Raw genomic sequence first — 13,887 nt, forward strand, 5'->3', positions numbered from 1 at the left:
TATGCGACCCTGCACGTATGGTTTTAGTGGTTTATATGAAAACCTGGTGACATTCAGCACAGCAGGTCTACTTGTTTTAAAGGGGTCATATGATGCGATTTCAATTTTTCCTTTTTCTTCCCATACAAATAAAAAAAAAAGACTATAACAGAAGAGAACACACCTTTGAATACGTCAATAATTATTATAATAAACTAAACAAATTAAACTTTATCTTTCCTGACTGACTGAAAGCTGAAATCTGGGCAAAAGTTCATCCCTCCTTCTGAATTACTCCTCAGACCTCTTGGCCAATTTCATCTTCTCCATAGTTTCCTATGAGGGGGGGAAACAGTTCAAAAGTCACACATTTTATTTGCTTTAGGTCCATGAAGACCCAGCCAAACAAAACATCAGGAAGAAAAGGTTTGGCACGGTATGTTTAGAAAAATGCACATCTGTGACGAGTGGGGCGGGGCCGCGAGTCGTGGGAACGGAGCGTGGCTGGTGGAGTTAATGATAATGATCGACACCTGCGCACTCACCGGTCTCGAGTCCCACGGAGGGGCACTGGAAGGATAAAAGGAGGAGTGACGACAGTGAAGGACGAGAGAGGACTAGGCCTGGACTATTTATGTTTTGGTTCTGTCAACGCTATCCCACGACCAGTTCGTACGTATTTTACGAGGTCACATTAGACTTTGAGCATGCGAAATTCGTTCGGACAGTGCTGCGAAAAGGGGCAGGAGCAGGATATGACATCTCGCGCCAAAATATCCTCACTAGTCATAATTCTTTTCTATTTAAGTGATTACAGTCAGTCACAAGTATAATTAATCAAGTAGGCTACACACACGCACACATACAAATCTCATGTAATAAAAAAAATCACATAAAATGATAAAAAAAACGTACCATCCGCTCCTGTTTCCCTTGCCGCCGCTTCTCTTTTTATGATCTTTTAAAGTTGTGTTGTATAAAACAGGATGATGCGACACTGCTAAAATTAGCGATTCCTCCATTTCTGTGCCGAAAGAGGTCACTTTGTGACGTTTTGAACTTCTACTGGTCTCACGCATTCACGTGACGCAAATTCGCAGGTCAGCGTTCACCAAATTTGAACTTTGCTACACCGCGAAATGCGAAATATGGCACTGTCCCAAATGGCACCCTAAACCCTCGCGGTCTTCCTCTGAGTCCGCACTTTCGTGACGTAATGCCGCTTTGACTGTCGGGTAGCGCATAACGGATCGAGGGCGCATAACGGCCGCAAAGGGGGCGCTCACAAGCACCCTTCTGAACGCTAAAACAACATCACTCGTACGATTTTGTGTAATTTGTCTAGACCACAGTGAAGGGTAGGTTTAGGGGCGGGGTTAGGTGTAGGTCATTCGTACAAATTCATACGAATTGTGCAACTCGTAAAATATGTACGATTTAGCACAAATCGTATGAATTTGTACGAGTGAGGTCGTACGAAATAGACACCTTGTAAAATATGTACGAGTTGCCGTGAGATCGGGCTGGTTCTCTTTGTGCGCGGCAGCCGTCAGTGAGGGGCTGTCGCACTATTTTCAGTTTTGTGTTTTTGTTATTAAATTGGTTAAATGTTTGCCGGTTCCTGCCTCTTTCTTCCCCGATCTACGAACATTGTTACAACATCCCATCACTCTTAATCAGTAGTGCCCAGGACATGTTATTTGTCAATACTCAGTGGCCGGGTTTCGAACATTACACTCAGTCCCAACCTGATGTTTATTGAGTACGGCCACTCGCCGAGTCCACTCCTCCTCTGTCATCTCCTGATAATTTCCCTCCAGTTTCTCAAGCTCAGGTAACTTATTTGAATCTGTAGAGAGAGAGAGAGAGAGGACGAAAGTCAGACCACATTCCACAGAAAAAATCTTATCTCATCCAGCTTTGCTGTCCAAATCCCAGCCTCAACCCCAGTTGCAGAAAAAAACAACAGCAATATCCCAGGTTTTAGCTCACCATCACATATAACAGCAGTGCAGACCCAGTTCCCGCAGGCACAAACACAGCGGTTACATTCCATCTGAGTCTCAGCACCATCCTCATATGTCTCGTCTTCTAAGGCACACTCTAAAAACATGTAACAGCACTCAATACACACATATCTTGCAGGTTATTTGTTCATACATTGGTCTGTTGATGTATCATACTAGAAATTGGATTGAGTGGTTGTAAATCTTACTCTTCTCTGGAGGGTTGAATCCAGGCCTGAGGCAGTTGAGGAACTCATCAAAGCTCAGTTTCCAGTCAGCATTCTCATCAGACAGCTCAATGAGGGCATCTACACACAGACTCCTGCAGAACAAACAGTCAACACTGCTTTTAATATTTTATTGCATTTTTTAGTGCAATATATTTCTTATAACATTCTGTTAACATCAAAATAATTTTCATGGACACAATCATCCAAGACTGCTACTACTGGAAGAAGTCATTACTATTTAAAAGTAAATTCTCAGCACTATTTCAGTTTTACATAATGACTCTTTGTCTCCCTCTCCGTGGTTCTCAAGCTGGTAAAGGACATTAAAGAATGTCCACCATACAGCACACTACCTTTCAAAAGTTTGAGATCGGTAAGATTTTTAAATATTTTTGAAAATAGTATTTTATGCTCACCATAATTATTAGAAAATACAGTGAAAACAGTAATGTTAACAGTTAAAATAACAGTTTTTTATTTTAAATACAAAGTATTTAAATTACTCCAGTCTTCAGTGTCACATGATCCTTCACAAATCATTTTAATATGCTGATTTTCTGCTCAAAAAATATTTATATTATTTCTATCAATGTTGAAAGGAGTTATGCTGCTTAATATTTTCGCAGAAACTGTCATACTTTGATTCTTTGATGAATACAAAGTATAGCAGCATTTATTTGAATTGAAAATCTTTTCTAACATTATAAATGTCTTTACTGTCACTTTTGATCAATTTTATGCATCCATTCCTCGCTGAATAAAAGTGTACATTTCACCAAAAAAGAAGGAAGTTTGCAATCAGATAGCATGTATGCTTTCTAGCCACTAAATAGGATTTGATCGTTCACAAAATCATTCACTCCAATTCATTTTCCTCTCTGTTAAGTGTTCTACATTCAATCCTAATTCAATTCAAATTCCAAAGCATTACAATGCCTGTGCAATATCTCACAGAGAGAGCTTACAAAGTAAAAAGGACTTCCACGTTAAAATGTGTTACAGATTGGACAGTAATGGACTATGTACTGAATTATTGTGTAAAACAGCCAAGCAATTCTGAATTTATATTACAGTCTGCAAACTTTATTACGTATGCATTGGCCATTGAACACCCTCATATATCAGTATCAGCTTTGACCTTTTGAAGAACTCATATCGGTCGGACAACCACAGGAACAGTCACAGTGGTAAATCTCTTTGGGTCTTTATCAGATTTTTACTAAATGATGGATTTTGTGCCCACTTTTATTGACCAGAATAAAATGCAATCTAAATGCTGAATGCACAAAGTAAAAACAAGCATCTATATGATAACAGCATCTTGTTTTGTCTTGTTTTATTGTGAGAGTATATGTTTTTTTTTACAATGTCCTTATTGTATATTGTATAGGTTGTATTTTATTCGCGCCAAAATATCCTCACTAGTCATAATTCTTTTCTATTTAAGTGATTACAGTCAGTCACAAGTATAATTAATCAAGTAGGCTACACACACGCACACATACAAATCTCATGTAATAAAAAAAATCACATAAAATGATTAAAAAAACGTACCATCCGCTCCTGTTTCCCTTGCCGCCGCTTCTCTTTTTATGATCTTTTAAAGTTGTGTTGTATAAAACAGGATGATGCGACACTGCTAAAATTAGCGATTCCTCCATTTCTGTGCCGAAAGAGGTCACTTTGTGACGTTTTGAACTTCTACTGGTCTCACGCATTCACGTGACGCAAATTCGCAGGTCAGCGTTCACCAAATTTGAACTTTGCTACACCGCGAAATGCGAAATATGGCACTGTCCCAAATGGCACCCTAAACCCTCGCGGTCTTCCTCTGAGTCCGCACTTTCGTGACGTAATGCCGCTTTGACTGTCGGGTAGCGCATAACGGATCGAGGGCGCATAACGGCCGCAAAGGGGGCGCTCACAAGCACCCTTCTGAACGCTAAAACAACATCACTCGTACGATTTTGTGTAATTTGTCTAGACCACAGTGAAGGGTAGGTTTAGGGGCGGGGTTAGGTGTAGGTCATTCGTACAAATTCATACGAATTGTGCAACTCGTAAAATATGTACGATTTAGCACAAATCGTATGAATTTGTACGAGTGAGGTCGTACGAAATAGACACCTTGTAAAATATGTACGAGTTGCCGTGAGATCGGGCTGGTTCTCTTTGTGCGCGGCAGCCGTCAGTGAGGGGCTGTCGCACTATTTTCAGTTTTGTGTTTTTGTTATTAAATTGGTTAAATGTTTGCCGGTTCCTGCCTCTTTCTTCCCCGATCTACGAACATTGTTACAACATCCCATCACTCTTAATCAGTAGTGCCCAGGACATGTTATTTGTCAATACTCAGTGGCCGGGTTTCGAACATTACACTCAGTCCCAACCTGATGTTTATTGAGTACGGCCACTCGCCGAGTCCACTCCTCCTCTGTCATCTCCTGATAATTTCCCTCCAGTTTCTCAAGCTCAGGTAACTTATTTGAATCTGTAGAGAGAGAGAGAGAGAGGACGAAAGTCAGACCACATTCCACAGAAAAAATCTTATCTCATCCAGCTTTGCTGTCCAAATCCCAGCCTCAACCCCAGTTGCAGAAAAAAACAACAGCAATATCCCAGGTTTTAGCTCACCATCACATATAACAGCAGTGCAGACCCAGTTCCCGCAGGCACAAACACAGCGGTTACATTCCATCTGAGTCTCAGCACCATCCTCATATGTCTCGTCTTCTAAGGCACACTCTAAAAACATGTAACAGCACTCAATACACACATATCTTGCAGGTTATTTGTTCATACATTGGTCTGTTGATGTATCATACTAGAAATTGGATTGAGTGGTTGTAAATCTTACTCTTCTCTGGAGGGTTGAATCCAGGCCTGAGGCAGTTGAGGAACTCATCAAAGCTCAGTTTCCAGTCAGCATTCTCATCAGACAGCTCAATGAGGGCATCTACACACAGACTCCTGCAGAACAAACAGTCAACACTGCTTTTAATATTTTATTGCATTTTTTAGTGCAATATATTTCTTATAACATTCTGTTAACATCAAAATAATTTTCATGGACACAATCATCCAAGACTGCTACTACTGGAAGAAGTCATTACTATTTAAAAGTAAATTCTCAGCACTATTTCAGTTTTACATAATGACTCTTTGTCTCCATCTCTGTGGTTCTCAAGCTGGTAAAGGACATTAAAGAATGTCCACCATACAGCACACTACCTTTCAAAAGTTTGAGATCGGTAAGATTTTTAAATATTTTTGAAAATAGTATTTTATGCTCACCATAATTATTAGAAAATACAGTGAAAACAATAATGTTAACAGTTAAAATAACAGTTTTTTATTTTAAATACAAAGTATTTAAATTACTCCAGTCTTCAGTGTCACATGATCCTTCACAAATCATTTTAATATGCTGATTTTCTGCTCAAAAAATATTTATATTATTTCTATCAATGTTGAAAGGAGTTATGCTGCTTAATATTTTCGCAGAAACTGTCATACTTTGATTCTTTGATGAATACAAAGTATAGCAGCATTTATTTGAATTGAAAATCTTTTCTAACATTATAAATGTCTTTACTGTCACTTTTGATCAATTTTATGCATCCATTCCTCGCTGAATAAAAGTGTACATTTCACCAAAAAAGAAGGAAGTTTGCAATCAGATAGCATGTATGCTTTCTAGCCACTAAATAGGATTTGATCGTTCACAAAATCATTCACTCCAATTCATTTTCCTCTCTGTTAAGTGTTCTACATTCAATCCTAATTCAATTCAAATTCCAAAGCATTACAATGCCTGTGCAATATCTCACAGAGAGAGCTTACAAAGTAAAAAGGACTTCCACGTTAAAATGTGTTACAGATTGGACAGTAATGGACTATGTACTGAATTATTGTGTAAAACAGCCAAGCAATTCTGAATTTATATTACAGTCTGCAAACTTTATTACGTATGCATTGGCCATTGAACACCCTCATATATCAGTATCAGCTTTGACCTTTTGAAGAACTCATATCGGTCGGACAACCACAGGAACAGTCACAGTGGTAAATCTCTTTGGGTCTTTATCAGATTTTTACTAAATGATGGATTTTGTGCCCACTTTTATTGACCAGAATAAAATGCAATCTAAATGCTGAATGCACAAAGTAAAAACAAGCATCTATATGATAACAGCATCTTGTTTTGTCTTGTTTTATTGTGAGAGTATATGTTTTTTTTTACAATGTCCTTATTGTATATTGTATAGGTTGTATTTTATATATTTTTAAAACTGTATTTATCTGTATTATGTCTAATGTTAGTGTTAAGTGTTAACTGTATGCACCAAGGGTCTTGAGAGTAACGCAATTTCAATTCTCTGTATGTATGTGCTGTACATGTGGCAGAATTGACAATAAAGCAGACTTTGACTTTGAGTAAATTGTAAGCATTCTGAAAGACTTGCTTTGCGCTTCGGTCAGAGGACAGTGAGGTCATACTCATTATGTTTTATAGACTAGCCCAGAGATATATCGGTTATCAGAGAGATTTTCAGAATCTTCCAATAGAAATTATCAAAAGCGGCTGTAAAGAAGAACTGATAAGAGTATTGACACAGATAGTGTCAAGTATAAAGACAGTGTTCAGGTTAATAAACCTCACAAATGCAAACTGTCTCTATCTATAAATGAAACGCTTTCATCAGTTCTTTCATCTGATTTGTGCAGGTCAAATGAATTAAAAAAAATAAAAAATATGATTGTGTGTCATACTAAGATGGAGACGAACCAACAAGGGCAAGAAGACATTATTAACATAATCGAGTATGCAAATATGACACCTGTTATGAACGTTATATCTGAATGCATGTGAGAATTTTTAAAGATGCATTGTTAAACTAAACTAAAATGAAGGTGCACCTTTCCACTGTAAAAGCAATTTACCTTATGTGTGCTGCCTATATGACACTTTGCATTAATGTACAGTTCAAAAGTTTGGGGTCAGATTTTTTTTTTGGGGGGAGGGGGGGAAATAAATCAATACTTTTATTCAGCAAAGACACTTTAAATTGACCAAAAGTGGCAAAAAGAAGGATCATGTGACACTGAAGGCTGGAGTAATGGATTCTGTGAGCTTTGCCAACACAGGAAAAAAATGACATTTAAAAAAATATTAAAATAGAAAACGATTATTTTGAATTTTAAATAATATTTCACAAATTAATAATTGTTTTTATTGACTTTTTTGATCAAATAAATGCAGTCATGTTGAGCATAAGAGACTTGCAAAAATATTAAAAAATCTTACCGATCCCAAACCTTTTAAAGTTATACCTGAGTAAGCGGTTGTTCTCCTCTTCAGCATAAGGAGACGTGACATTTATTGCAGTCTCATTATGCTGAATGAACTTCGAGAATTCTGTTGAATCCAGTTGAGCGTCTCCATTATCATAGTTCTGTTGAAACACAAACAGCATAAGTCACACAGAGACACACAGGCATATCTGAAGGCATATGCATTGTGTTCAATGAATCAATATGTTCAAATACACACACACACACACACAAACCTGGAAGTATTTGAGCAGGACATCTGAGAAATTTGATCCTTTAGAAAACCAGCCGTCAGGCTCCACCTCAGACTGCAGCCATTCAATCACATGCCTCCTCAAGTCATTACGGTCCGTAAGGTAGCAAACAACTAAATAATCAAACAAACAGGCACAGCATGTTACAATTATACTGTACATCTGTAAACTAAATAACTTTATACCCTTTCATAACATATTTACCAGCATCTTTGGCCCAGTCAGACCCCATTTGAATAGATAATGATTGAAAAAAAATATGAATAAAACGAAATGAAAATATAATCACTTGTTCATCTGCTTGAAATAAGTTTAAGTCCCATTTCACATATTTCATTCTGTCCAAACAAAATTGCTCAGTAAATAAACTTGAGTACTGGATGTTATATGGTAGTCTCTAACAATAAAAAGGCATAATTCCACATTTTTAATAGAATGTTTAATGTTCAGTTCTCAATCTAACAGATGTGCATTTACTCACTTGGGGTGTTGGCGATTTTTTCCATTTTTTTCTCTAAATGAGAAGAGACAGAACCCAGGTCTGTGAGTTTCATCAACAACTGAAAACAGGAGCTGCTTTTTCTACAAAGTTCTTTAAATATCTTGCATATTTATGTATTCAAATGTGACAAATTGTGATGACATTTCTGAGAGGAAATGGCTGCAATTATTTAAATTACTATGTTACAATGACACTTCCTAATAGCATCTATGGTGGTGGCCATGCTATTTAGATATTAGGTATTAAAGAAAACACTATAAACCTGTTAAATGGAGCACATACACACTTACCTACACAATGTCCATCATGGGCGACCTGCACTTTGAGTCCGGTGAGACAGGCATCACGATGCAGGTCACAGTGATTACGGTACGTCTTCCCATTACTGCCACAAACTGGACGCTTATGGGGTTTACATTGCTGATCAAGACACACACACACACAGAGAGAGACATTGAAATAAGTGTACATTCATGATATCCATGTCGTTTATTTCAGTGCGGTTCTCAGCCAGTGGATCTTGACTCAAAAAAATGAGTCACGGGTCTGTTATGAAAGCATGGAGAAAAAAGCTACATGCAAATAATAATATGCCAACTAACCATGGATAGCAAAAAAAAAAAAAAAAAAACTTTTAAAACTAAGGTGAAAACTCATTCCGAATGTTTTGTTGTTGATGTAAAAAGTTCTGTGTCCAATTCAATTATTTATTTTGGAACCAATTCAATAGCCTACAATATTTGATACAGTGTTTGTTTCAGGGTGGTAAATTACAATTCTGCTGTTTATATATTTACATGTGTATTTGTTTTTCCTGACATGTGTTGATGTTATGTATTGTTGCAGTTCATGGTCTTGGTCTGATTTTTGATCAAAATATTTAGGTAGGTTACTTGTTGGGTCACCACTTGATGACCAAAAATTGAAACCTAGTCTGTTTACAAAACAGTAAGGAGTAAATGTGGGTTTTCCCAAATTGGGAAACAGGGTTGCCAAGTCACTGGTTTGGGCTACTTTTAAACTGTTGCTGCAGGTTTATTTATTTGTTTTATTATTTATTTATTTTTCGTTAAATGTAAAAGTTTGATATATTTGACTGCAATGCTTGTATACTATATTATTTATGTACATTTGTCCAGTGATTAAACTGAAATAAATATCGAAATGAGACAGAGTAAGGAGATTTTTGTAAGGGCTCTGGTAGGGAAGACCTTTGAACTTTTAAATTCTGTGTAATGTATAACAGTGACTGTACAATATGTATTTTAGGCATAGGAGTGGCATATTTATTGTTCTGGTAGTTGGTTTAATTGATCATTGGGATAGTTTTGTACTGCTGTAGTTTTGATTGAGCAATCAACTGTTATTTCGGCAGATCTGGCAACCCTGGTGGGAAAGGCAACATGTGTATGAGTGGGTATTTTAAGAGTCGCAGTGCATGTGTGTCAGAACACATGACTCACCTCGATACACAGACAGGTTGGTTCTCCTTTGTCTGTCACAGCACATTCTCTCCCAGCTCCACAGAACACATTGGCACAAACTTTACTTTTACTCCTCACCTCCTGCACAAAACAGAGAGAGAAAAAGAGAAATGTGAGTAGGCCTACAATATTTTCATACCAAACAACAGCGTATCCAGGATCTTTTCGACATGACAGTGACATTTAGTGTTGTACATAAAAAAATAAAAAAAATTTCGTGTTGTACTTTGGCTCCAACTAGTGGTGAAGGGGGGGAACGCTTCAGAAATTATAGTTATAATACAGGTTTATGCTGAAAGACCTATCGTATTAGTACTCTTTAGTAGGCCTACTTAGTTTTAAAAGTAATACTTCACCTAGTCCAAATACTAAACCCCCAAACACTAACTAATCTCATTTTAATCGGTAAAGCATGCATATTTTAGACGCAACCACAAGATGGCAGACTTAATATCTTAGGCACACTGGTTCACGTCTAAAAATCCTGAGGCAGAATTGTTTATCTATCAATAATAAATGACAATCAAGTTGCTGTTTTCTTTATTTGGTAACATCCAAATATCAAATGATCCAATTACACAGACCCACAGTCATACAAAAATGGACTTTATATATTCTTGTCCACCATGTTTTCACCTAAATAAACAGAACTTGCTCATTCACTCCCTGGCCTTCAGACATGTGCTGGCCTTTTGTTGTGCTGTCTGATTGGTGCAGACTGAAGTGAAAGCCTCCCTGACACAGCTCCAGATGGGAGCCAGACCTGTTGACCTTTGCCATCTAATAAAGAGAGTGAATAACAAAGAGTCTGACCATGACAATACACCAGCACATGCTGTCTCTCACTGAAAAACACAAACATATAAAAGCAGCACCACACGACTGCAAGACAGATGGCGCACCCCCCGCCCCCCACACACACACACACACACACATACATACACACATACCCACATACAAACCATCTGCAACATCTGTGTATCCTAATGTGCTCTGATCCTTCTACAGGAAAAGCATTTGTTTTTAAGCAACAGACCTTTTTTAGCTACCTCTTTGCAGTCTTTCACCTCTGTCAAAGTTTTACTTTATTTTATTTTATTTTGTTATTTAATTTATTTTATAAGTGCAACCAAAAAAAAGACCAAAATAGAACACTGATAATATAATATATGATATAATATTTAAACTGTAATAATAACTATAATAAATATGATATAAAATATAAATACAATTTTATTATATAAACTATATAATAAAAACTATTTTATATATATATATATATATATATATATATACACATACTTGCTGGCTCAGTACAGACCGCATCTGTGTACAGAATGTACAGGAAGATGCTGTACATGCATAGTTGGATACATATTGACACAGCCTTAGGACATCTGTCCATCTCTACGTGCCCTGTGACCCCCTCAACTGTGACCTTTAACCTCTCACAGGGAAGATTGTGAGACACAATAGAATGGTACCTCAAGGAAGTGAGGAAAAGGGATTATGTTTTAAGAGGATCATGTAGGGTGGAGCAGCCTAATGTGAACTGGCAGATGCTTCTCTCTCTAGCACACACATGAGAATGTGTGCACGTGCATTGGATGCCAACAATATGATCTCACTTGTGGAATGTGTCACAGTTTTCCAGTGGTTAGTGTGTGTGTGTGTGTGTGTGTGAGTAAAAGTGTTTGCCAGTTATGACTCAGAGTGCCAGAGAATATGTACACAAAGAAAAGTGAAAAGCAAGCAGGCCTGGTCCATTTATTTGATCTGTTAGTGGACCCAAAAACCTTTTTCAAATGTTTCCACACACGGTACTTTTCAGTTGAAATTGTATTTAAGTTTCTTGACCAGGTCTGATTTAAGATATTTCAACATTGTTGCATGGTTATTCTAAAATATGGAAAGAAGTATATTCAATTAGTCTTCTTTATTCATATGAGCATCCTAACCGGATGAACACAATAACACTGGCACAACCAGAAATATGAAGCAACACAACTGTTTTCAGCATTGATAATAATTACGGTATCGGGCCGATACTGGTCTCCTGTACTCGTACTCGTATGACCTAAAACCAGAGGACAGACAGCACATTTCTCACATTCCAGAGTGTGTCAGCTGAGATCGTTTGATGGCGATTAGAGTAGACAGGCTCTGTAAGACGACACCACATCATTAGTGAACAGAAGTCAGAATAAAATCACTATAGTGATCCTACCCATGAAAAAACAAAACACTGATATGATAGACTAACAGCATTGCCTGTTCTCATTCTGGTTTTTGTTTTGATGCAGTCTTAGATACACCAGCCCTTCACTCATGTGGAACACACATTTCACATTCATTAACCCCGAGAACCACAGAGGAAACACTGCTCTAAACAAAACAAAAATATGTGCTCATCCACATTTGAACCACGTTTGACACCCCATGCATGAAACACTACAAGTTTGCAACAAAGACAATGTGCTAGAGACAATTTGGGCACGCTGTCAATGGTAGACATTTTTTTTTTGGTCTATACATTTTAAACAGATTTGCTTGCTATGCGTCTGCTTTGCAAAACTACAATAATGTTTCATTGCAACACCCTTCAGTAAGTGCTGAAACACAGTGTTTGTTCCTGTGTATGTGTTGCAGCATAATCTGCAGTATTTGTCAGAAGCGTGCTCAAAAACACAGCCAGCTCTGAAAACAATAAAAAATGGCCTCGTGTTAAAAAGTCATTTACTCCATTCCCAGTACCAAAACACATTTTTGAAAACTTGAGTTGTACTATTACATCGTTCAGGCTTAATCTCAGGGCTTCAGTATCAATATATTCATATTTCTATCCTCTCAAACTTTCATACTTATTGATTATATAGTACTCAACTTTTCTAGTTACGCTGAGCACTGAACTCACAAGTCTGTGGTAAACGTCTGAAGAGTACTCTTCCTGTGAAAAATGAACTGACCCTTTGCACAGACTGTGATGACTCATTTCCGCATTAACATTGAAAATCTAGTAAAGATTTCTTTATATTTTAATTAAAAAAAAATGTTATATACATTTATAATAATTGGCATTACAGAAAACTAGTTAACGCTGCTGTGTGAGTGTTTCTAACAAAGTCATAAAAACCATATTGTGGATTTATTCTTCCGCTATTGGAGCAAATGGGTATTCAGAAATCATATTTGTTGTAGTTTCTGTGACAACCAGGGGCGGATCTACCCGGGTGGCACGGGGTGGCAACTGCCACCCTAAGAAAAAGCTGTGCCACCCACCTGCCACCCCAGAATTATCACAGAATAAAATATAAATGTAAGCAGTGTTTCATGTGGTACTTGATGACAGAGTAACGCAAAATAATGGCAAAAACACGTCATTTAATAAACTGCACGATGGTTGCACGCGCGGGCAACGTGCAGTGTAGTCGGCTTCATTAACAAATGACTCTTATGAACCGGATCTTTTTGAGTCAAAAGCACAAAGCGCGGCCCAGTTCACTAACTAATTGTTTTTACATTTGTTCGTGAATCAATTACTGCTTTTCAGGTAACTCAGAAGTCCTCTGAGAAATCTAATCCCATCCGGATATGTCTGAGATTCATCGCGTAATTGTTTGGTGATCCGATTCTCCGACCGCTCGCTCCACTTTCATCATGGATATAAGCCGTAACAATAACATGAAATCAATAAGAAGATGCCGATCACGGAAACTAGCAGTGTTAGGTAAGAATCTAGTCGTATTGCAGTTTTCTCGATTGTTAATATAACTGATTTTAGTTGCCACTTTCCCCCCCAAACCATTAATTCAGTTTTCAAAACAAAGACACATTTTTCAAAAAGTTTAACAATGAGTAAGTTAAACATTAGGTAGCAAAACTGATGACACACCAATCAGAATCTCTGCATCCTAACAACGGAGAGATGAGAGAGCTGAGCCAATCATCTACAGGGGTTTTATACTTACACATACAGTACCAGTACAATAGATAATGAAAATTTCACTATTCTGCATGTACAGTAAACTGTAGCACATGTTGTACACCTTCAAGCGTGTGACTGTCAAATTTTATTTGTAACCATTTTTTATGTGTACTGCA

At 37.4% G+C, this 13,887-nt stretch overlaps 1 protein-coding gene and 1 long non-coding RNA gene across 2 annotated transcripts in view; one reads left to right on the forward strand and one right to left on the reverse strand.

The window, feature by feature from the left end:
* Window positions 1-128: 128 nt before the first annotated feature.
* LOC107746068 (follistatin-related protein 1-like) overlaps window positions 129-13,887 on the reverse strand; it is a 17,738-nt gene continuing 3,979 nt past the window's right edge. Inside the window, exons 3-11 of the mRNA XM_016560124.1 lie at window positions 9,766-9,867; window positions 8,593-8,722; window positions 8,282-8,314; window positions 7,783-7,913; window positions 7,547-7,668; window positions 5,070-5,182; window positions 4,847-4,957; window positions 4,603-4,703; window positions 129-315 (exon numbers count right to left, since the gene is read on the reverse strand). Coding sequence (XP_016415610.1) covers window positions 271-315; window positions 4,603-4,703; window positions 4,847-4,957; window positions 5,070-5,182; window positions 7,547-7,668; window positions 7,783-7,913; window positions 8,282-8,314; window positions 8,593-8,722; window positions 9,766-9,867 — 888 coding nt within the window. The 3' untranslated portion in view covers window positions 129-270. The remainder of the gene's footprint in view (window positions 316-4,602; window positions 4,704-4,846; window positions 4,958-5,069; window positions 5,183-7,546; window positions 7,669-7,782; window positions 7,914-8,281; window positions 8,315-8,592; window positions 8,723-9,765; window positions 9,868-13,887) is intronic.
* The window catches only part of LOC107746069 (uncharacterized), an 11,956-nt gene continuing 8,204 nt past the window's right edge, over window positions 10,136-13,887 (forward strand). The window contains exon 1 of the long non-coding RNA XR_001640652.1: window positions 10,136-10,145. This is a non-coding gene — a long non-coding RNA (uncharacterized LOC107746069). The remainder of the gene's footprint in view (window positions 10,146-13,887) is intronic.

This window comes from Sinocyclocheilus rhinocerous, unplaced genomic scaffold (genome assembly GCF_001515625.1).
Source record: "Sinocyclocheilus rhinocerous isolate Xijiao unplaced genomic scaffold, SAMN03320098_v1.1 scaffold1880, whole genome shotgun sequence".
NCBI classification, from domain to species: domain Eukaryota; kingdom Metazoa; phylum Chordata; class Actinopteri; order Cypriniformes; family Cyprinidae; genus Sinocyclocheilus; species Sinocyclocheilus rhinocerous.